This window comes from Schistocerca gregaria, chromosome 3 (assembly GCF_023897955.1).
Source record: "Schistocerca gregaria isolate iqSchGreg1 chromosome 3, iqSchGreg1.2, whole genome shotgun sequence".
In the NCBI taxonomy this organism is placed as follows: Eukaryota; Metazoa; Arthropoda; class Insecta; order Orthoptera; family Acrididae; genus Schistocerca; species Schistocerca gregaria.
This window is the reverse complement of record NC_064922.1, coordinates 335220057-335245007: the sequence shown is the minus strand read 5'-3', so window position 1 is coordinate 335245007 and position 24951 is coordinate 335220057. Positions and strand designations below refer to the sequence as shown.

At 42.2% G+C, this 24951-nt stretch overlaps 1 protein-coding gene across 1 annotated transcript in view; it reads right to left on the bottom strand.

Moving 5' to 3' along the window:
* Positions 1-209: 209 nt before the first annotated feature.
* Positions 210-24951, bottom strand: part of LOC126355138 (uncharacterized) — a 233205-nt gene continuing 208463 nt past the window's right edge. Inside the window, exons 3-5 of the mRNA XM_050005324.1 lie at positions 13523-13711; positions 1174-1309; positions 210-905 (exon numbers count right to left, since the gene is read on the bottom strand). Of these exons, the coding sequence (XP_049861281.1) occupies positions 770-905; positions 1174-1309; positions 13523-13711 (461 nt within the window). The 3' untranslated portion in view covers positions 210-769. The remainder of the gene's footprint in view (positions 906-1173; positions 1310-13522; positions 13712-24951) is intronic.

The following is a 24951-nucleotide window of genomic DNA, read 5'->3' as shown; positions in this document are numbered from 1 at the left end:
TACATGGCAAGGGACTGAGAGTTGGAACACTTCACAGAAACTTATAAAAATTATGCACAAGTTTCTTAGTGTGTCTGGGATGTGAAATAGGACTATTTATTGTTTTATCATGTCCCAGAGGTACAATCAGGAAGGAGATCCTTTGTTTGTCTACTTGACTTACAAGACATCTTACATATCGCCTGCTCATGAAGAGACCAAAAGACTTCTGTTCCTGAAAAAATGTATTTGTATTCAGGTATACAAAATAATAACAGCTTTGTTATTTATAAATCATGAAAGTATTCTAATTCGATGTTCCACTATACAAAATTACTTTGGTTTTTCTAAAAATATATTCCACTTGTTACTATACAATACTTCCTACTTCTTAACAGGGAATTCTCAGAACTGCAATACTGATTCAGCAATTTTGTAAAATAATTATTATATTTAATACTATAAACAAGAAGTACCAGTAATGTCTCATAAAAGCTGTTTCTGTTTCCTCTCTGTCCACAAAATGTAAAAAACACATGTCTACTATAGTTCATCACACTCTTGCTCAGTCTCATTGCAAAGTTATATTTACATTTTCCCCATTGTTCATCCGTAAACTATTTAATCACAAAACACTGTAAGTAATGGTCAAATCTTCACAGTAGTTTCACTGATTTCCATTCTGTTTGCGTCACATGTATCCCGCACAGTTTTCATGGAAATAATGAAAAATATTAAAACACTTCAGATGTATCAGGTAACAAAATTTCTGAAGAATAACAAAACGAATTCAGTACAACATTATTGCACCACTGTTCTTCATTTCCATCATAGGCTGGGGAACATCCTTATGCCTTGAGCGGCGAGTGCCCACGTAGATTGCCACCATATTAAGAGCATGTACTATGGCACCTCCAACAACAAACCTGGAACAATGGTTTAAGTTTCTTTAACACCCATGAATTGGCTGTAATTTCTACAATATTTAACTGCAGTTAGTCACCCATTCTGTGCAAAAAGCAATGGCAGTTGTTTTGTCACACTAAAACAGTGCCGCCACAAAATTGATACTGTTAATTGTTTTTATTAATAATTAGAGTCATGAAGTACATACATGTGGAATACATGAACTTTTATTTCTGCTTTGGAGATGTCTCAAATAATTCACAGTAGTTCTCACATGAAATAACATACCAGAAAGAATAACCTAGATGTGCCATGCCAGCTGACGTCCACATGTTGTCCAGATCTTCGATACTCATAACATTGTCCTGAAGTTTCTGATAGTATTGGACAGTCCACAGACTGATAGCTGCCAGGTCAAACAACACTGCAAATGAAAACAAAGTATTTATGTATCACTTCTTATCTACTGGTAATGAAAATAGCTTTTCATTGGCCTAACACGAACATCATTTTTTGCTCCTTTTTCATTGTTGATTTTATAGTTACAAAATACTGGTACTTATGAAGGTACAGTAGTTAAAACAAAAAGTAGCAAATACTACCATAAAATACTATTGAAGAATGAGAGCACATTGTTGCACAGTAATTTTCTAATTGCTTACTTCACTATTGTATGCTCTGGGCAATTGTTAAGTATATTTTGTTAGGAAACCACCATCAGCATTTTACACATATATTCATGTCGAGTGACAATGATCCACTAACTCCAACAATGGATTTTAGATTTTTCATCACTCTAATATGGTATTTATTCAAAATTGGTTTCTAGCCCATTGTCCCAGAGCTGCAGTCTAACTGTGGAACTGCAGCTGGTTGATAGATGGTGTGTATAAAATGAAACAGAACAAAAAATTGCACTAGCTTACAAGCTATCACCCCCCCCCCCTGCCTCTCTCTCTCTCTCTCTCTCTCTCTCTCTCTCTCTCTCTCTCTCTCTCCTCTCTCTCTAACAAGACAAGAGGGGTGAGTGTGTGTGTGTGTGTGTGTGTGTGTGTGTGTGTGTGTGTGTGTGTGTGTGTGTGAGAGAGAGAGAGAGAGAGAGAGAGAGAGAGAGAGAGAGAGAGAGAGAGAGAGAGAGAGAGGGGGGGGGGGGGGGGGGGGGAGGGAGGAGGAAGATACCAGCACCCTGGAAGATAGCTGTATTTGTTGTGAGGAACCATATGAAGCAGACTGGAAAGTAGTTGTTAAGGTTCATGGAGAAAGATCAGAGACTGTTCAGCCGACTGTTGGTTGCCAGTGTATTGCTGTTTGGCTTCTCATCCTCACCAAACCAAAGGCGTGAGGCCAGAGATTTGGTCATGTGGAATTACACAGTTGGCTCTGATAACTTGTTGAGGTTGCTCCCATTTTTTTATTGTTATAAAATAGTGTTTTAATTATAAGTTCACTGGTTGATATTATGAGGGAGCAAGAGGATTTAGCAGTTGTCTAATGCATCATTTATTTTACTGCCAGAAGCTGATCATCAAAACAAGAAAAAGAAGAAGCTCTTTTAAAAAGAGGAGATCAGTGTGGACAGAATTAATGTCTGATCTTAGAGCTGAATTGTAATATGGGCTATTTCACAATTCTTTCTTGAATGAATGCCACAGATTTTGAATTGTTGTTGAGTTGTGTAAACCTAAAATTTCCAAAGATGACACCTCCTTCAGGAGAACTGTACCTGTAGCAGGAAGATTAAAACTCATTCTGAGATCTTTAGCTGCTGAGGATTCTGATTCCAGTTTAATGTACATCTTTAAAATATCAATACAGCTCATCTACAAGAGTACACTTGACATTTATAACCACAGTTATAAACATTCCCATTCATGATAAACTATCAGCTTTAATGCTGTCTCCATTCCACTGCATACTCCAGTAAGCTCACCATACCAAAGATTAATCACCCCTAGAGATATCATTACAAGAATCATTTAATACTGGGTAATTCTGCCCCTGGATTTAATAATCACCTAGACTTGTTGAAGAAGTGAGTTCACAAGGTGCAGGTAAGCCACTCATTTAGGATTCGATGGCGTAATTCCACCAAATTGCGATGATGCTGATGTTAGTGTTTTACCTGCTGTTTCAACATATCCCATAGATTTTCTGTGGAGTTCAAGTCAGATGATTTTACAGGCCAGTGGAGACATAATATGTCGGAGGAGTGTTCAGAATACCAGTCACATATTCATTCAGACCAAACAATTTTGCTGTTGTCACTTTACTGTGCCTATGTGAGCAATGGCCACTTGGGTGGTGACCGACTCCAAATGTTTGTTGCATAGAGTGCTTGTCACAATATTCTTTCAATAACAGGTTTGAAAGGACCTTCATTCACTGCTTGCAGCAGTTCATGTCAGGTTGGGAAGCAATTTTGATTCACTATCTGTGAAATGCATCTCTGGTCCTTCTCAATCAGGATCGTTTCTGATTACAATTCTGATGACATGTTTCATGGCCACTTGTGTTACACCACTGCTTGTAGATACATTGAACAGTCTGCCATGAAACACCAACAAATTTACCACCTTCGCACACAGTATGGCCCCTTTTTGTCACTCTGTCACATGCTTATATTTATCCATGCTTACATACAATGTTCACTTGAAACACAAATGTCTCACTGATTGGTACTGCCTTATGCTTCCACAGAGGCAGTGCATGTGGGGTTCAGCATGTGACTCAATCACAGTATCATCTGTGTATCTGTAAACGCTTAATGATACTTCTCTCCACGTACACTGGGGTGACTAACGTTTTTTGTCCAGTGAGCTTATTTAAACACCATAAATACACACCATTCCAACAGACATAGCAAATTGCTACTGAACTCATAAACATTTGACCCAGTGTTCAAGCTAGGAAAGTGGTTCCAAGGCCAATGCTTTGATGTTACCACTGACATTCCTAACCATAATCAAGCCCAACAGATTCATTGGCTTCGATTTGTCATCTGTACACACCAAGACAATCTTGGCCAATGATGTGGTTTTTCAGTTGTTGGCCTTCATTGATCTAATGTCTTCATGACTTCAGGATTCATCTCCTACTGTCTACCCACATTGTTGAAAACTATTCTGTAGCTGAAGAGTTGGATGATAATTTACTTCCACCACTTCACTTGACCACAAAGCTATGACAGAATGCAATTAAGAGCAGTGACTAGTAATTTGTTCTTCATTACTGCAGCAACTAGTAATTTATTCTTCAGTAATTCATGTTCTCTACTCAAGATGGAGACCCTGCAGGGTTGTGCATCAAGTTAAGGTATACATTAACAAAAGACAAGGTAATCACAAAACTGAATTTAACCACTATATTAACAAACTATCATTATACTGCTTAGTGCTTTCCATGGTTATGCTAGCTAAATTTAAACAAGTAAATTAAAAGGAAAGCTGCAACATGGAAAAAGTCTTTTGCCTTTTTAGTTATACTAAATGTCTGATGTTTATATCATTTTAGCAGCTTATATTTACTTTAGTATATTTGTATTTTTAAAGTAAGTAGTTACACACATCTGTAAATACTGAGTTTAGTTTATGATGGTCGAAGTAGAGAGGATATAAAATGAAGTCTGGCAATGGCAAGGAAAGCGTTTCTGAAGAAGAGAAATTTGTTAACATTGAGTATAGATTTAAATGTCAGGGGGGCGTTTCTGAAAGTATTTGTATGGAGTGTAGCCATGCATGGAAATGAAGTATGGATGATAAATAGTTTAGACAAGAAGAGAATAGAAGCTTTTGAAATGTGGTGCTGCAGTAGAATGCTGAAGATTAGATGGATAGATCACATAAGTAATGTGGAGGTATTGAATAGAATTGGGGAGAAGAGAAATTTGTGGCACAAGTTGACTACAAGAAGGGATCGCTTGGTAGGACACATTATGAGGCATTAAGGGATCACCAATATAGTATTGGAGGGCAGTGTGGAGGGTAAAAATCATAGAGTGAGACCAAGAGATGAATACACTAAACAGATTCAGAAGGATGTAGGTTGCAGTAGGTACTGGGAGATGAAGCTTGCACAGGACACAGTAGTATGCAGAGCTACATCAAACCAGTCTTCAGACTGAAGACCACAACAACACAGTTTGGGATACATTGCATGTTGTAATGCAGTTTTACAATGAATACTTCTACTTGCCTTGCAGTTACACTATGTGATCTAAAGTATCCGAACACCCCCAAAAACATACGTTTTTCATATTAGGTGCATTGTGCTGTCACCTACTGCAAGGTACTCCATATCAGCAACCTCAGTAGTCATTAGACATTGTGAGAGAGTAGAATGGGATGCTTCGCGAAGATGTGTAGCTTATGTGGAGCCTCTCAACCATTGCGCTCCATTTCTGTTAACTCCCTACAGACAGTTATTGTGCTAGCTGGACTGCTGGCAGCACTTTGGAACTCATGATTGATTCCTTCTGTTCCTTTCATGTGATTTGTTACAACAAACCTCAACAGTAGTTGACTATCCATATGTGTCAATACGTGAGATATGGTTTGTCTTGGCTGAGCTGTGGTTGTTACTTCGCATCTCCACTTGACAGTTCCATCACAAACAGTGGACTTCGGCTGTGTTAGAAGAGTTGAAATGTCCTTGATAAGAGTTTATTTTCTCGGATGATGTCCTGTGACTAGTCCATGTTCGGTGTCACTGAACTCTACCGAGTGACCTATCCTGCTGTTACTAATTCTCTACTGACAACACAATACACCCACCTCTTGCTATCAGGTCCATCTCTCTTGATACCTAGTGGTCGACTCTGCATTACATAGGGGAGATGAGAGAAATTAGAGCTCATTGGAGGCATACTGGTTCTAAGTCATGCACCGTCTTTCGATTTCCATTGAAATGGTTACCAACAGAAAAATGTTGCTACCGGAGCACAAAAAGGCAAATACGCTCCTCTTTATTAAAAGACTGACTGAAAATTGGGGTTCAAGCTACCTCATTCTACCTTCCTCAGCACCTTTAAAAATTTTCACAAATATATTGGCATGCAAACATATTTGTGCTCTTTTTAACTTCAAACTCACCTCTCATTCTAACTGTAACTCTCTCACAACTATTAGTCAATTGTTGTAGGTCTCTTGTTCCCTTCCACTCCAAATTGCCCATTCTCACTCACTCATTCAGCCCAACTCATTGTTGTTGTCTCCTTGTGTCTCTCTGTCACTGTATCCTGTCTCGCAGTGACAGTCGCCTTCATTCTGTCTCAATACTAATGTCTCCTCTCTCTCTCACTCACTCACTCACTCACTGCTACACTCTCTTTCATTGCTTCCCACTGCTGCTGTCTCTTCTCACTGTCACTCACTCTCTCTTCCTTGTTGTCATTTATCTCTCTCTTCCTCGTTGTCATCGTCACAGACTCTGTCTCTCATTATCACTGGCTCTCACCTACTTCCCCTTTCCACTTGTCTTTAATTCTCTCCCACTGGGACTGTCTCACTCTTTTCCTAGCACTGTTCTCTCACTGTCTGCTATGTTCCAGTGTCACTGTGTTCCTCTCTCTCTTTCACACTGCCATTGTCTCCTTCGCTCTTTCTATACCACAACCACTGCCTACTACTACCTTTCAGTATTTATTACTTCTCTGTCTCTTTCCCACTGCCACTGTCTGCTTCTCTCTGAGCATAAAAAAGTGTGAATATGTTCGGATGCCAATGTTTTTTCAAAATTTTTTAAAGGTGCAGAATGAGGCTGCTGGTACCCCAGTCAGTGTTCTAATATTCGCCTTTTTTGTTTTCTGAAAGCAGCTTTTTTCCGCTGGTTTCCTTCTTTTCCCTGCCATCCCTGTTACGGATCTGTCACTCATATGAAAAGGAATTGATGAGACAGTAAAATTTTGATAGTTTACTTACATGACAGCGAAAATATAGTAAAAAATATTTTTTTGGAGGTTTTCCGAGATACTGCCCATGAACTAATGGTGCCTCTATAAGTCTCATCAAGTCCACCGTAGACTACATCAAATGCAGAAAGGAACAACAGATATGCTCCATTTGCCTAAGTAGAAGGGAGTGTGTAATATTCATACTTTGATCCAGTACTGTAGGATAGTGACACTAAGACCATCCATCTGTTGGGTATACAATTAGTCTATAGCCCAAGGACTATCCAAAATACTTTACCCTACCTTTTTATCACCAACAGAACCCGAGACATGAGCACCAGAATATCCCGTTTTTATATACTCGGCGTTTTGGGATACCCCCGTCTCAGAAAATTTCCAGAACAGTTTTTTTTTATTTTTTAGTGTGCAGTACCAAAAAAGAACAAATGATGTTTTTATGTTTCCTGGTATGTGTGCGTCCTTGAAATGACCATGGCTATGTTTGCGGGCAATCTCACTAGGTGGCAGGGCTGTGCTTAGCAACACTGTTTGGGTTCTTGGCGCATTAGTGCCGGTGACACAATGGTGCTAATTGCGAGCAAGGAATGAACATTAAGTTCACTTTTAAGCTCGAGGAAACCCCTAGTGAAACGTGGACAATGATTACGTAAGTATATGCAGGCGAGGCACTTTCAAGAAGTCGTGTTTACGAGTAGCGGAAGAGATTTTGTCAAGGCAGAGGTTCAATGCAACACAATCCCAGTGGTGGTCGCTTATCTACAGCATACACTCAGTCGCAAAAGTAACAGCACGTAACGGCGCGTAATTTTGCAGTTTGCCGAATGAACAAATACAGAAATTGCACTTTGTAATGTATTTGGGACTCTGGGTACGATATCGCAAAGTGAAACAGGTGTCAAATACGAAAAATTTTTGGACATATGTCTGTTACGTAATGTTTCCAGGAAACGGCATAGGAATGTGCAACAAAAGTATTCGGACAAAGGCGGACAACGTGAGAGAATAGTTCATTCCGAGACGCACAGAGGGTGAAGCGACTGCAGTGTGTCCGACATTTCCGCAAGACGATAGCGATGATTAGTAAACACGTATCGCGAGCCTGTGCGGGTCGACGATGGGATGCAGAGGGAAGTGTTCTACGTTCGAGCAAAGGCAATTTGTCGTTTATCATCACGCGAAAGGGAAAACGTGCAGGGAAATTGCCACAATAGTGAACATGAAGAAAAGTACAGTTCACGATATTATCAAACGGTTCGAGAAAGAAGACCGATTGGAATTCCGTTACTGTACAGGACGGCCACGGACATTTTCACAGAGAGATGAACGTGTGATTGTGCGAAAGGTACAACAGAATCCGAAAATATCTGCCACACGAATTGCAAGCGAGGTGGAGGGAGACCTTGGTATAAAAGTTGATCCCGAAACCGTGCGGAGAGCACTATGATAATCGCAGTACCATGGTCGAGTGGCACAGCAAAAGCCATTCATAAATGCAGTGAACCAGAAGAAATGTATGCAGTTTGTAAGGGAATACGCCGAATACGATCAGGCTTGCTGGAATCGGGTGATATTTTGCGACGAATGTAAATTTACATTATGGCAAAGCGACGGAAAGGCAAACGTGTGGCGAAAGACCAATGAAGAGCTCAATCCCAGGAACCTCAAACCAAGAGTAAAGTTTGGAGGTGGGAGCATCATGGTGTGTACATGCATGTCCGGCAATGGTGTGGGTGATTTAGTGTTCATTGATGATACGATGAACAAGGAAGCGTATTTGAATATACTGCAAGGACATTTGAAGCAGAGTGCACGACATCTAGGTAGTGCGGACAACTTTCATTTTTATCAGGATAATGATCCCAAGCATACTGCGCATATTGTACAAATGTGATTGCTCTTCAATTGCCCGAAAGTATTGCATCCCCCTCCCTAATCACCAGACCTTAACCCAATCAAACATTTGTGGGATAAATTGAAACAAACCCTCCGCGCATACAACAACTATACGAAGGAGACCTTGAAAAAGAAACTGCGCCAAGAATGGGCAAATATAGGCCCAGATTTCACGAAAAAACTCGTGGAAAGTATGCCTAGCAGATTGGATGAGGTATTGAAAATGAAAGGTGGACCCGCAAGGTATTGACATTTTCGTCGTACAACTTATGAACATTTACTGGGCAGTGTCCGAATACTTTTGTAGCAGCAGGGTGTGCAGGATGTTTCATTTTTGTTGTTAATTTTTCTGTAATTTATGTTTTGGAAACGAAATAATACAATAATTCTTTTGTAATTAATGTTGTTACGCATATACACTCCTGGAAATTGAAATAAGAACACCGTGAATTCATTGTCCCAGGAAGGGGAAACTTTATTGACACATTCCTGGGGTCAGATACATCACATGATCACACTGACAGAACCACAGGCACATAGACACAGACAACAGAGCATGCACAATGTCGGCACTAGTACAGTGTATATCCACCTTTCGCAGCAATGCAGGCTGCTATTCTCCCATGGAGACGATCGTAGAGATGCTGGATGTAGTCCTGTGGAACGGCTTGCCATGCCATTTCCACCTGGCGCCTCAGTTGGACCAGCGTTCGTGCTGGACGTGCAGACCGCGTGAGACGACGCTTCATCCAGTCCCAAACATGCTCAATGGGGGACAGATCCGGAGATCTTGCTGGCCAGAGTAGTTGACTTACACCTTCTAGAGCACGTTGGGTGGCACGGGATACATGCGGACGTGCCTTGTCCTGTTGGAACAGCAAGTTCCCTTGCCGATCTAGGAATGGTAGAACGATGGGTTCGATGACGGTTTGGATGTACCGTGCACTATTCAGTGTCCCCTCGACGATCACCAGAGGTGTACGGCCAGTGTAGGAGATCGCTCCCCACACCATGATGCCGGGTGTTGGCCCTGTGTGGCTCGGTCGTATGCAGTCCTGATTGTGGCGCTCACCTGCACGGCGCCAAACACGCATACGACCATCATTGGCACCAAGGCAGAAGCGACTCTCATCGCTGAAGACGACACGTGTCCATTAGTCCCTCCATTCACGCCTGTCGCGACACCACTGGAGGCGGGCTGCATGATGTTGGGGCGTGAGCGGAGGACGGCCTAACGGTGTGCGGGACCGTAGCCCAGCTTCATGGAGACGGTTGCGAATGGTCCTCGCCGATACCTCAGGAGCAACAGTGTCCCTAATTTGCTGGGAAGTGGCGGTGCGGTCCCCTACGGCACTGCGTAGGATCCTACGGTCTTGGCGTGCATCCGTGCGTCGCTGCGGTCCGGTCCCAGGTCGACGGGCACGTGCACCTTCCGCCGACCACTGGCGACAACATCGATGTACTGTGGAGACCTCACGCCCCACGTGTTGAGCAATTCGGCGGTACGTCCACCCGGCCTCCCGCATGCCCACTATACGCCCTCGCTCAAAGTCCGTCAACTGCACATACGGTTCACGTCCACGCTGTCGCGGCATGCTAGCAGTGTAAAAGACTGCGATGGAGCTCCGTATGCCACGGCAAACTGGCTGACACTGACGGCGGCGGTGCACAAATGCTACGCAGCTAGCGCCATTCGACGGCCAACACCGCGGTTCCTGGTGTGTCCACTGTGCCGTGCGTGTGATCACTGCTTGTACAGCCCTCTCGCAGTGTCCGGAGCATGTATGGTGGGTCTGACACACCGGTGTCAATGTGTTCTTTTTTCCATTTCCAGGAGTGTATATTGCTAATAAATATGTTTGGGTTTCATAGTCAGTGTTTCTCGAGTTCTCATTACGAAACTTCCCACTGTCCGAATACTTTTGCGACTGAGTGTATACCGATGCAGATGTGAAGCGTGCAAAACAGTTATTTCGAGAAGACTTTCACGAAACTGTGTGCGATATCAGAATAACTTAATTTGAATCATGATGTATCACATAAGATTTTATGCTAAGATTCAGGGGAACGGAAACAATGCAGAACTCGTCGCTCAAACACTAACAGATGGACAGATCGAGGAAGGACGAAGAATTTCTGCTGGACTATTGGACAGAGTCAAACTTGGTCCCACGTTTCTGTCAAAGATTGTTGCTGGCCATGAAAGCTGGTGATACAGTATGACTCTTACACCAATCATCGAATTGCTGAATGGCGGAGTCCTAGATCACTAGCCTCGAAAAATTCAAAACAACAACCTTCAAGACCAAAGGCAATGTTGATGGTATTCTTTGATAGTAAAGGATGGGTTCACCATGAATATGTTTCTCGAGATCAAACAGTGAACGAAACTCTTTACAGTGAAGTCTTGAAACGTTTGCGATAAACAGTCCGTCATCGCTGCCCTGATTTGTGGCATTCTCAAGACTATTTCTTACTGCTAGACAATGCAAAACCCCCTGCCACTTGACCGTACCCCATACCCCACATTTCCGAAACTACACAACTTGTCAGGTGTTCAAGGAGTGCTGTGGTGAGTGACTTCAACACGTGGCGAAACTAAGGTGAAACCATGTCCAGTGGTTGTGGGGCTGGGTGCCCACCCTTCATGACAGATGTTGAACGTCGTAGGATGGATAAACTGGTAAAACAGGACAGCTGGCAACCTGTGGCGGAACTAACATCAGACTTCAACGCTCGGCAGATTGAAATTGCGCCTGAACACACAGCGCACCAAACACTTTTAACAAGGGGCCTCCACAGCTGACAACCCATGCACGTGCCAACATTAACACCATGACATCGGCAGCTATGACTATTGGCACTGGATATTGACGCAGTGGTAGAGCGTTGCATGCTCTGACGAATACCGATACCTTCTAGATCATGGTGATGGGAGGGCGCGAATCCAACGTCTTCCAGCGGAACAGTTCCTTGACACATATACTGTGGGATGTAGACAAGCTGGTGGCAACTCCATTCCGGTCGGGGAAACGTTCATGCGGGCAACCATGGCTCCGTTGGAGCTGTTGCAAGGCACCATGATGACCAAGGAGTAATATGCAAAAAACTGGTGATTTCTCGAACTGGGGAACAATCAAAAATGGGGTGCCGCAAGGTTCGGTCTTGGGTCCTCTGCTGTTATTAATATATATTAATGACTTGCCATTCTATATTCAAGAAGATGCAAAGCTGGTACTTTTTGCCGATGATACAAGTATAGCTATCACACCCAACAGACAAGAATTAACTGGTGAAATTGTAAACGATGTTTTGCAGAAAATCATTACGTGGTTCTCTGCAAATGGGCTCTCATTACACTTTGACAAAACACAGTATATACAGTTCCATACACTAAGTGGAATGGCACCAATGATAAATATAGACTTGATCGGAAATCGGTGGCTAAGGTAGAATATTGAAAATATCTAGGTGTATGCATTGATGAGGGGTTGAACTGGAAAAAACACAGCGAGGATCTGCTGAAACGTTTGAGTTCAGCTACTTATGCTATTAGAGTCACTGCAAATTTTGGCGATATACATCTCAGTAAATTAGCTTGCCACGCCTGTTTTAATTCTCTGCTTTCCTATGGCATCATATTCCGGGGTAACTCATCGTTGAGTAAAACAGTGTTCATTGCACAAAAGCGTGTAATCAGAATAATTGCTGGAGCTCATCCAAGATCATCCTGCAAAAACTTATTTAAAGAGCCAGAGATGTTCACTGTAGCCTCACAATGTATATATTTACTTATGAAATTTGTTATTAACAGTCCGAACGAATTCGAAAGTAATAGCAGCGCACGTGGCTACAACGCTAGGAGAAAGGACGATCTTTAGAACTCAAGGTTAAATCTAACTTTGGCTCAGAATGGGGTAAATTATCCTGCCACAAAAGTCTTTGGTCACTTACCTAATAGCATGAAAAGTCTGACAGATAGCCATATAGCATTTAAAAAGACATTAAAAGAATTTCTTAATGGCAACTTCTTCTACTCATTAAACGAATTTTTTGATATAGTAAGTGGGTACTTTCCCCACCCCCCACCCAAAAAAATATTAAGTGTCATGTATTTTTTGTAATGTAATATCTTGTATAGACACATTTTATTAACCTGACACGTTCCACATCATTAGGAAGTGTCGTATTCATAATCAATGGAACAAGTACTAATCTAATCTAATCTGTCGTGCTGCACTATTTGAGTACACCAGGTGCAGACCACGAACAGCACTTCACGATGATTATGTTTCCCGACAGCTGTGGCATTTTTCAACAAGATAATGCGCCATGCCACAAGACTAGGAGTGTGATGGAGCTGTTCGAGGAACGCAGTGGGGACTTCCAATTGATGTGCTGGCCCCCACCAACTCGCCACATCTAAACCTGACTGAACAGGTCTGGGATGTGATTGAATGTGGCATCAGAGCTCATTGTCCCACTCCGCAGAATTTACGAGAATCGGACGACTTGTGTGGGCAGATGTGGTGGCAGTTCCCTCCTGTGACCTACCAAGACCTCATTGCTTCCATGGCACGACGCGTTATCCGTGCCAAGCGTGGATGTACCGGCTATTGGATACGTGGTCATAATGTTCTTGCTGGTTAGTGTAGATAGCCAAGGGGACTACTTCGATAGGAGCTATGATAATTGCTTGGCAAGTTCAATTTTGTATTTGTTTAAAAAAACCTGTCCTGGAACTTTTCTGACAAAGGGAGAATGCATGCGGCGGCATGCATACCGATTCTTGTTGGCTATCATGCCGAGCGCTGGGAGTGTGGGATGGATACTCACTGGCGACGGAGTTCCAGAGGTAGAGCCCCGGCACGGCGGTGATGGGCCCTGGGGGCGTGGCCGCCGTGTTGACGACGGCGAAGAGGGCGGCGAGCGCGGCGAACAGCAGGCCGCAGCCCACCGATGCTACCGTGGCCAGCCACAGGCCCCACGTCAGCAGCTGCCGCGGCGGACGCATCTCCGACACGACTGCGGGCAGAGGGGAGACGTTCTGGTAAGCTACCCGTGTAATGGCCCTGCCGCAAACTCCACTTGACGTTTCCGTACTTGTCCAACATAGTGACATGCCGAATGTGTTCCGTACAGTAAATGGTATGACGCCATTAATAAATATAGACCTTAATCAGAAGCATATAGCTAAGATTGAATATTCAAAAATTTTAGGTGTGTCCATTGATGAGAGATTAAATTGGAAGAAACACATTGATGATCTGCTGAAACGTTTGAGTTCAGCTACTTATGCAATAAGGGTCATTGCAAATTTTGGTGATAAACATCTTAGTAAATTAGCTTACTACGCATATTTTCACTCATTGCTTTCATATATTTTGGAGTAATTCATCACTGACGAATAAAGTATTTATTACACAAAAGCGTGTAATCAGAATAATAGCTGGAGTCCACCCAAGATCATCCTGCAGACATTTATTTAAGGATCTAGGGATATTCACAGTAGCTTCTCAGTATATATACTCTTATAAAATTTGTTATTAACAATCAAACCCAAGTCAAAAGTAATAGCAGTGTGCATAAGTACAATACTGGGAGAAAGGATGATCTTCACTATTCAAGATTAAGTCTAACTTTGGCACAGAAAGGGGTGAATTATACTGCCACTAAGGTCTTTGGTCACTTACCAAATAGCATCAAAAGTCTGACAGATAACCAACAAGTATTTAAGAAGAAACTAAAAGAATTTCTGAATGAGAACCCCTTCTACTGCATAGAGGAATTTTTTGATATAAATTAAGAAAAAAAGAAAAATGCAAAGAAAAAATTATAAAAACAATTTAAAAGAAAACAAAGAATTAAAAAGTTGTTATATTAACTTAATTTTGTTGTTAAATTAACTTAATTATGTCATGTATTGGGAAATTTGACTCGTTCCACATCATTATGAAATATCGTATTCATGATCCATGGAACTAATATTAATCTAATCTAATCTACTAGACTACGCGCAGGCAACGAAGCAGATATAAGCTTTGTTGCCGCGCGGGATTAGCATAACATTATAAGCTTTGTTGATGAACAATGCAACCAGCCACAAACACGAAGGCATTTTGTTTTCCGAGGGATAATCGGTTGCGAAATTAAAACAGCGCTGAAAATTCGATGAAGCATTTTGCAAATGGACTGCACAGTGTCTCTAGCATCCCCTTCGATGGCGTCACGTCACACACTTCAGTTCTGAGCATTCAAAAATGCAAGAACAATAGAGTCTCCCGCCAATTGTGAAAGCGCATGGTGTCCTTCGACTTCTTCATGCTGAGCGGTTCCGCCTTATTTAATACAGCCCACATTACATAATCAGCATGTGTGATACAGCCGGCCGTGGTGGCCGAGCGTTTCTAGCCGCTTCAGTCTGGAATCGCGTGACCGCTAGGTTCGAATCCTGCCTTGGGCATGGATGTGTGTGATGTCCTTAGGTTAGTTAGGTTTAAGTAGTTCTAAGTTCTAGGGGACTGATGACCACAGATGTTAAGTCCCATAGTGCTCAGAGCCATATGAACAACGTGTGATAGCAAAATGCGTCAGTGGTGTGGGAACTTCGAATCAGGACATAGATGGCGTTCATAGCGCAGGCGGTCGGGGAAGGAAGCGAATATCTACCGGTGATCTTGTTCACCGAATGGATCAGGTGATTCTAGAAAATAGTCTGTGAAGGGCAATTCAGAACAAGTGAAGAGGAATGTTGTCATCAGGCATTGTCCTTCACGACAATGCTCGGTTGCAGACTGCAGCTGCAACAAAAACGCATCTGCCCGGACTTAGCTCCCTCTTAGTTTCATCTCATTGTTCACATGAAACGCAAGCTATAGTGACAGCATTTGTCGCAGTCTACTACCTGCAGACCAGCGTAGAGAATTTGTGAAAAGCACAGGTGGCTGCCTTCTATGACGTACCATGCTATGACGCCGTGACTGTGTACTGAAGTATCGGAAGGTGTAGCTAAATGTTGCAATTAATTTTTTTTGTAATTTTCACTTGGTTTCCATTTCGCTACCCATCGAACCTTGAAAAGAAAGGAAAAAACCCTTCGTACTTTTGAAAAGGTATTTTCAGTCCCATAATCGGTTTCGAGCTGTCACGCCAATCTTCAGAGGGTTGACGCGTTACCAAATATATAGCCATGGAAATTACATTCAAGTTTTCATCAGTAGCGATTCGCCCAATCTTGCATTGCACAAGAATGTTTGAATATTCATATTAAGCGACGGTAAATATTCAAACATTCTTCTGCAATACAGCAGCAGACGGCATGCTGCTTACGAAAAGCGCGGGATTAGCCGAGCGGTCTAGGGCGCTGCAGTCATGGACTGTGCGGCTGGTCCCGGCGGGGGTTCGAGTCCTCCCTCGGGCATGGGTGTGTGTGTTTGTCCTTAGGATAATTTAGGTAAAGTAGTGTGTAAGCTTAGGGACTGATGACCTTCGCAGTTAAGTCCCATAAGATTTCACACACATTTGAACAGCTTACGAAAATTTTATGTAACAGCAAACTTTAGCCATCAGAAGATGTGCGTGACAGCCCAAAACCGGTTAATAGTGTTGAAATAACGCATTTTAAAATTATTTGTGGCTGGCTGCCTTATTCACCAACGGTCCTTAACGGCCAAGGTGTTCACGAGATCCAGCGTGGATTAAATGATTTTAGGTTTGTTGATCCTGTGAGAATCCGCTGACAAGCCAGTATGAAACGTACTAAAGTGGAGTTGCTGCACTTGTTACAATCCCACTGCTTAAATACTTATTTTTGTCTGTACTGTTTTCTATTCAACACATATAACGTTCACTTTGAATATATCTAATCTCCAGAATTCCAACGTAAGCTGTGATTTTTTTTCAAAAGTTTATTATTCGATGTGTAATTTGCAATCTGCTAATTACAACAGCGTAGACAGTTCAGGCAAAAAGCTTTACTCATGTGCACTTAAAAACTCTACGTCGCTAATATTTCTTTCATTTGGGACTGACACACTCGTTTAAAAGCCCTCTTTCTGTCTTTCTAAAGTACATACTACCTTTACCCAAAATTCTGTAATTCAAAGGCCATTCCCATTCAGAACTGTTGTACTGTAGAGTGTTCGAATCTTAAAACGTAATCCTTTCCAAAATACCATGGTGCAGTTTTAAAGCCATAATTTTTATGATTCCAAATATGTACAACTTTCCTATACTTCAATGCCTGTTTGTGAAATATTTCAGAACAGGGCACAGCACATCTGCACCCTAAGATAAATCACAAGAGTTGCAAGGTCGGATCTCTACACCAGTCTAATATGGAGGTGTTAAGGAGGTACTGTTAGGTGTAGCTGTACAGAGTAATAGGTCTCGAACAGACGTTGTCCAAGCAGTCAAGACAACGCTACACAAGCTAAATACAGCAGTCATCGGCCATTAAAAAACACCTTATGTGTGGCCGTACAACATTGTCAGGTACCAGTGGTTACAGCGTCCTTCAACGACTGCCCATAGGTGCTCACGGCAGTGACAAGGGAATACGCGTGTTGTTTCTATTATTGCGCTTGTCAGTTTGTCTTTTCCACCTCAGTTGCTCGAAACGCTGGATTCATTCCCAAGCATTACGACGCTATACTGGTCGATTAAGTGCAGTAGCTTCCCAGTTACCATTTTCAATTTGTCGTCTTTTCACATTGTCCTTTAATACATCTTTTTATCGTTTTTGTGGTTTTCTTAGTTTTCTATGGCCATTCTTTAGTTGGGAATCGTAATTGGTGTTGGTAGACGGCATTCAGGCCTACGAACAATATGGCCATGCAACGGAGTTGATGCTTGATGATGGGGGCTTCAGTGCTAGCAGCGTTTGCTTCTTTCCAAGTACTGATTTTACAGCGCCGATCTTGACATTTCTCCCTTAGGATCTTTCTCAGGCAGCGCTGATGATACTTTTCCAGAGGTCGCATGTGCCTTCTGTAAGTAGTCCATGCTTCGCACACGTACGTAAGAAATAGTATAACATTTACCTGGTACATATAGAGCTTTTAGCTTATAGAAGTTGCGTGGTGCTTGTAATAGATACTAGTCTTCGTCCATAGTCTACTGATAATCAACAAACCATCTACCAGGAAAAACTCAGCAGTGATTCCATGAGGTCCGGCGGCTTTGTCGTTTTCGAGATGCTTAACAGGTTCCTGAGCTTCTTGTAAAGAAGGAATTACGTCAAAATGAGGGTTTTTAGGTTTTTGTGGAATTGTGGAAAGTGGGTCTTTGTTCAAGAGTTCGTGGAAATGGTCCTTCCACTGTGTATTAATGACATTGCTGTCCTTCTAGCCCTAGATTTAAGTGGGTTTAGGCCTTGAGTTACTCGACTGCATGGTTATAGTTTACATCATGCTGAAGAAAGCTTGAATGTTGTTTGTTTCTGTCAGATGTTGCATTTCTTGTAATATCATCGTCGACCATTTGCTTTATAGAGCACGAGTTTTCCTCTGCATTTCCGCTTGGCTACTTTATGTTCTCTTTTGTTGCTAATTGCTCTGCCAAGTCTGTTGTGCCTTTCTTTTTTTGTTTAGTAGTGCATGAACTTCGTGGTTGTTTTCATCAAACCAATCTTGCTATTTGGTTTTGCAGTATCCATCTGATTCTTCAACAGCTGATATTATTGCAGCCTTCAGTGTCGCACAATTTTCTTCAGTGCTTCCATGGTATTTATGCGGTATCCTTTTATCCAAAAGCTGCTGGATTATTTTTATTGCTACTATCCTTAACACAATCTATGTTCATTTTAGATCTTGCAAGTTTTGTGTTTCCTATTTCGTAAGTGAGGGTGAAGCCTCGTCACAGAGGGAGTTCTCAAGACTCCAAAATTGCTATTGTTTGAAAGAAATCAGTTGGTGAGTTTCAACTGGTGGCATGTCGCAAGCCACTTAAGGGGACATTGTAGGCCTACGTGAAATTCGTTGAAATTTGACATTTTCTGTTTTCTATTCCATAATGTACTTTGGACTTTCCTGAACAATTTGGTATATAATACATTAACATCAGACATTTGTGAGACCTTCAAATAATATTCTGAATGTTGACGAGTGACTGTCAAATTTCGCGGCTACGCATACACTGCCACAGTTGAGCAGTTATATCTTGGGAACTACACAATCTAGAAGGCTGTGAATTGCTTTGTTTTGTGATTACTGCTACGCCTCAAAAGTTGGCATTACGAATAAACAAATCAGTTCTTTGTTTCTGATAACAGTTTTCGCCGAAAGAAGTGTGACTACCGGCTATTTTTTGTGGTATTGCTTTTTATACGTAAATAAAATGACGTATCATAAAAGTAACTTCACGAAACGCAAATTTGCGGGTAACAGATATGTGAGACCTGCATTTTCTTCTGAAATACTTGAAAACACGTGCGCTAGTAGTGAAGGAAACCACGATTGTGTTTCTGAAGTGACCACGCCCCCTAGTGCATCGAAAAGGAAAGTAACTTTAGAAACGGGTAAGAGGGGTAAAAGTAATGACATTATGGCAATCAAACATATTTACAGAGATTTGGCAAACCCTGAGCTTCTAAAGAAGTGTTTACATGGGAAGAACCAGAATGTGAATGAGTCTTTCAATAATTTTGTGTGGTGCCATGTGCCTAAAAATGAATTTGTTGGCCTTATGGCTCTAAAGTTAGCAGTTCCTGATGCTGTAATAACTTTTAATGATGGGAACTATGAAAGACACTGCTAAAGGGCTGCAGGAGCTGGATAAGCTTCGTGTACGTGAAGCAGAGTTAGTTGCTCAGCAAATGACAAAAAAAGCAAGAAAGAAAACGAGGAGGCAAGCAGTGGACTGTTCTGACACTGAAGAAGACACAGACTGTGGGCCAAGGCAATTCTAGTGCATAAAAGACGCAGAAATGTCTGTATACGAATTTGTAATAAAAAAAGTTTTAAACCTCAATATCTCTGAACTACATTTTTTTCCCAATAGATGACCCGTTTTCTAAAAGAGTGCTGATGGTAGAGACATGAAATTTTCACAGTACGCCAAGTGTGAGATTCAACACATATGAAACTAGAATAATTAAAATACCCTGACTTGTTTTGTTTTTATGTTCATTTATTTACATAATTATGTCAAAAAACTGAGTGTTTTAAAAAAAGAAGATAACATGTCCCACAATACAATTTTAGTAGTAATTCCAGCTCAGTGTATCTAGAAAGGTGCATTCAACGATTATGGAAAATTGTAAGTTGCTGTCTTAAAAAGTTTCCAAGATAACGGGGTCACAAAACTCGATAGTTTAACATTGGCGGCATAGGACTTACAATGTCCCCTTAATGGCACAATTAACAAAATGGGAGGTGTGGCGTAATCACGGGAAATCACTTGCAGAAGTGCCTGAGAATTTTGTAACAAATATTAGTTCTGTACCAGTTTCCTGGAAGAGAGGGAGGAGGGCACGTGCCTCCTCTTGCCGCCCCCTCCCCCTCCCACCCCTCCCCGCTGCTCGCCGCTTATAGCTGCAGAGCCTCTCATCGTGACGTTGCGGCGCCGGCACACGTCCTTGGCTCAGTAAGGCGCGAACACGACGGCTGCACAGCTGCAGGTGAAACTACGACGATTATAGTCCGCGTTACGTAGAAGGGCGGCCAAATTCTAAGCTAGCTTCCGCCGGAAGACTAAATCAAAAGGCTGCAAAATGTCACAAATTCTTCAGAATTTATCTCTGTCGGAATCCAATGTTACTTATTACTGTGAAGATAATATTTTTCACAAACTTGTTACTTTTAAGTGAAACACAGTTTGTCCAAGATCAATCTGATAATGGTTTTTGCGTTTCTGGTTCGGCAATGCTGGCCCGGAAAGTGCTTCATCAATTAACTATTCGCCATAGGTACTTGATACCAGCGGAGAAAATGATAGCAGGCAAATGTCGACGCACTTGTCGCTGCACAGCTACGAAGTTCAGACCTATCCGTACCCAAAGACTGGAAAGTTGCACAGGTCACACCAATATTCAAGAAAGGTAGTAGGAGTAATCCACTAAATTACAGGCCCATACCGTTAATGTCGATATGCAGCAAGATTTTGGAACATATATTGTGTTCGAACATTATGAATTACCTCGAAGAAAACGGTCGATTGACACACAGTCAACATTGGTTTAGAAAACATCGTTCCTGTGAAACACAAGTAGATCTTTATTCACATGTGTTGTTGCTATTCATAAAGCATTTCAGATTGATTACGTATTTCTGGATTTCCGGAAGGCTGTTGACACTGTACCACACAAGCGGCTCGTAGTAAAATTGCGTGCTTATGGAATATCGTCTGTTATGTGACTGGATTTGCGATTTCCTGTCAGATAGGTCACAGTTCGTAGTAATTAACGGAAAGTCATCGAGTAAAACAGAAGTGATTTATGGCGTTCCCCAAGGTAGTGTTTTAGGCCCTTGGCTGTTCCTAACCTATATAAACGATTTGGGAGACAATCTGAGCAGCCGTCTTCGGTTGTTTGCAGATGGCGCTGTCGTTTACCGACTAATAAAGTCATCAGAAGTTCAAAACAAATTGCAAAACGATTTAGAAAAGATGTGTGAATGGTGCGAAAAGTGGTAGTTGACCCTAAATAACGAAAAGTGTGAGGTCATCAACATTAGTGCTAAAAGGAACAATTTTGGCTACACGATAAATCAATCTAATCAAAAAGCCGGAAATTTAGCTGAATACCTAGGTATTACAATTACAAACAAGTTAAATTGGAAGGAACGAATAGATTATGTTGTGGGGAAGGCTAACCAAAGACTGCGTTTTATTGGCAGGACACTAAAAAAATGTAACAGACCTACTAAGGAGACTGCCTACACTACGTTGGTCCGTCCTCTTTTAGAATACTGTTGCGCGAGTGTGGGATGCTTACCAGACAGCACTGACGGAGTGCATCGTAAAAGTTCAAAGAAAGGCAGCACGTTTTGTATTATCGCGAAATATGGGAGAGAGTGTCACAGAAATGATACAGGATTGGGGCTAGACATCATCAAAAGAAAGGCATTTCTCGTTGCGGCAGAATCTTCTCACGAAATTCCAATCATCAACTTTTTCCTCCGAATGCGAAAATATTTTGTTGACATCGACCTACATAGGGAGGAACGAAAATGAGGGAAATCAGAGCTCGCACGGAAAGATAGTGTTCATTCGTTCCGCTCACTATACGAATTTGGAATAATAGAGAATTGTGACGGTGGTTCGATGAACCCTCTGCCAGGCACTTAAATGTAATCTGCAGAGTATCCATGTAGATGTAGATGTATGCTCCAACTTAGCACTACGTCTAAACTATTAACATCGCTCTAATCTTTTTCGCAGCTCCAACATAAAAGTACTCTAATACATTGTTGCAACCACATAGTAAGGATATCTGCAGAGAGGACATACTAACATTTGGCTCCTAAAGAAGGGCAGTACCATTTTCGGTAGCTGCAGAAACAACAGTCTGGACGAGTGACTGATATGGTCTTGTACCATTAATTAATACTGCCTTGCTACAGGGTGTTTCAAAAATGACCGGTGTATTTGAAATGGCAATAAAAACTAAACGAGCAGCGATAGAAATACACCGTTTGTTGCAATATGCTTGGGACAACAGTACATTTTCAGGCAGACAAACTTTCGAAATTACAGAAGTTACAATTGTCAACAACAGATGGCGCTGTGGTGTGGGAAACACTATAGTACGATATTTTCCACATATCCACCATGCGCAGCAATAATATGGCGTAGTCTCTGAATGAAATTACCCGAAACCTTTGACAACGTGTCTGGCGGAATGGCTTCACATGCAGATGAGATGTACTGCTTCAGCTGTTCAATTGTTGCTGGATTCTGGCGGTGCACCTGGTCTTTCAAGTGTCCCCACAGAAAGAAGACACAGGAGTTCATGTCTGGCGAATAGGGAGGCCAATCCACGCCGCATCCTGTATGTTTCGGATAGCCCAAAGCAATCACATGATCATCGAAATATTCATTCAATCTTGCATAAACCACGAGGTGTTCGCAGTGTCGTCTAAGGCAGTTTGTACCGCCACAAATTCACGAAGAATGTCCAGTAATCGTTTCGAATCTGAAAAATGGGCCAATGATTCCTTTGGAAGAAATGGCGGCCCAGACCAGTACTTTTTGAGGATGCAGGGACGATGGGACTGCAACATGGGGCTTTTCGGTTCCCCATATGCGCCAGTTCTGTTTATTGACGAAGCCGTCCAGGTAAAAAGCTTCGTCAGTAAACCAAATGCTGCCCACATGCATATCGTCGTCATCAATCCTATGCACTATATCGTTAGCGAATGTCTCTCGTGCAGCAATGGTAGCTGCGCTGAGGGGTTTCCGAGTTTGAATTTTGTATGGATAGAGGTGTAAACTCTGGCGCATGAGACGATACGTGGACGTTGGCGTCATTTGGACCGCAGCTGCAACACGGCGAACGGATACCCGAGGCCGCTGTTGGATCACCTGCTGCACTAGCTGCGCGTTGCCCTCTGTGGTTGCCTTTCCAGCACGTTCATCTGTCACGTTCCCAGTTGAAATTTTTCAAACAGATCATTTATTGTATCGCTTTTCGGTCCTTTGGTTACATTAAACCTCCGTTGAAAACTTCGTCTTGTTGCAACAACACTGTGTTCTAGGCGTTGGAATTCCAACACCAGAAAAATCCTCTGTTCTAAGGAATAAACCATGTCGTCCACAGCACACTTGCACGTTGAACAGCACACGCTTACAGCAGAAAGACGTCGTACAGAATGGCGCACCCACAGACTACGTTGTCTTTTATATCTTTCACATCACTTGCAGCGCCATCTGTTGTTGAAAATTGTAACTACTGTAATTTCGAAAGTTTGTCCGCCTGAAAATGTACTGTTGTCCCAAGCATATTGCAACAAACGGTGTATTTCTATCGCTGCTCGTTTAGTTTTTATTGCCGTTTCAAATATACCGGTCATTTTTGAAACACCCTGTATGTTACTTGTGAGATCGGCTAAATGCAAGAGCACACCGCAGGAACATGCAGCTCTGCTATATCGTTTAACTAATATAGCACCCTCTTGGTGAAACACACTCTTAAAAAACTAAAAACCGACGCACCACGAAGGAATTTGCCGAATGGGACTCAAATCAGTATGTTTGACATACAAACACAGACACACAAGTGACTACAATTTCACAAATTAAGCAAGTCAATAAAGCGTTGGTCCACCTCTGGCCCTTATGCAAGCAGTTATTCGGCTTGACATTGACTGATAGAGTTGTCAGATGTTCTCCTGAGGGATATCGTGCGAAATTCTGCCCAATTGGCGCGTTAAATCGTCAGACCCCCGAGCTGGTTGGAGCGACCTACCCATACTGTCTTCGTTGGTGACTGGGCTGATTTCCAAGCGGGACTCATCACTGAAGACAATTTTCTGAAGTCAATGAGATTCCAGGCCCCGATGACCAATGACCAACGGATAAGTGTCTGGAGCGCTCCGGGCAGCGTTGGTCTAAAATTTGACTGTCACCCGCCATATGGCGTGACGACCAGCACAGATTGTCGGGGATGTCATTTCATTTCACAGCATGACCACTTTGGTTGTCATCCAGGGCACAGCATAGCGATATTCTACGCCCCGCTATTACCCTTGATGGCAAGCCATCATGGGCTTTTATTTCAGCAAGATATTCGCCTCCCGCATACGTCTAAAGTTTCTACTGCTTCTCTTCGTGCTTGCCAAGCCCAAACTTGGCGAGCAAGGTCACCAGATCTCTCCCCAATTGAGAAAATTTGGAGCAATATGGGCAGGACCCTCCAACCAACTCGGGCATTTGACTATCTAATGCGCCACTTGGACAGAATTTGGTACGATATCCCTCAGAATGATATCCAAGAACTATCAGTCAATTCCAACCCAAATAACTGCTTGCATAAGGGGAACTTGGTGAGTTTGTGAAGGCCGTTCTCTAGAATAAATCATCCCATTTTTCTGAATTTATGATCATTTGTTTGTCTGCATATTTAAGTCACATCTACCTATTCTAATCCCATTCGGATAATTCCTTCGTAGTGCACAGTTGTTTTTTGTCTTAGGGTATACTATGGAGGTACAATAGTCTTCCATTCGCATCTCTGGGCGGGGACTACTCAGGAGGATGTTGCCATTACGGAAAACTGACATCTACTGATCAGAGAACAGAATATTAGATCACTTAATCGAGTAGACAGG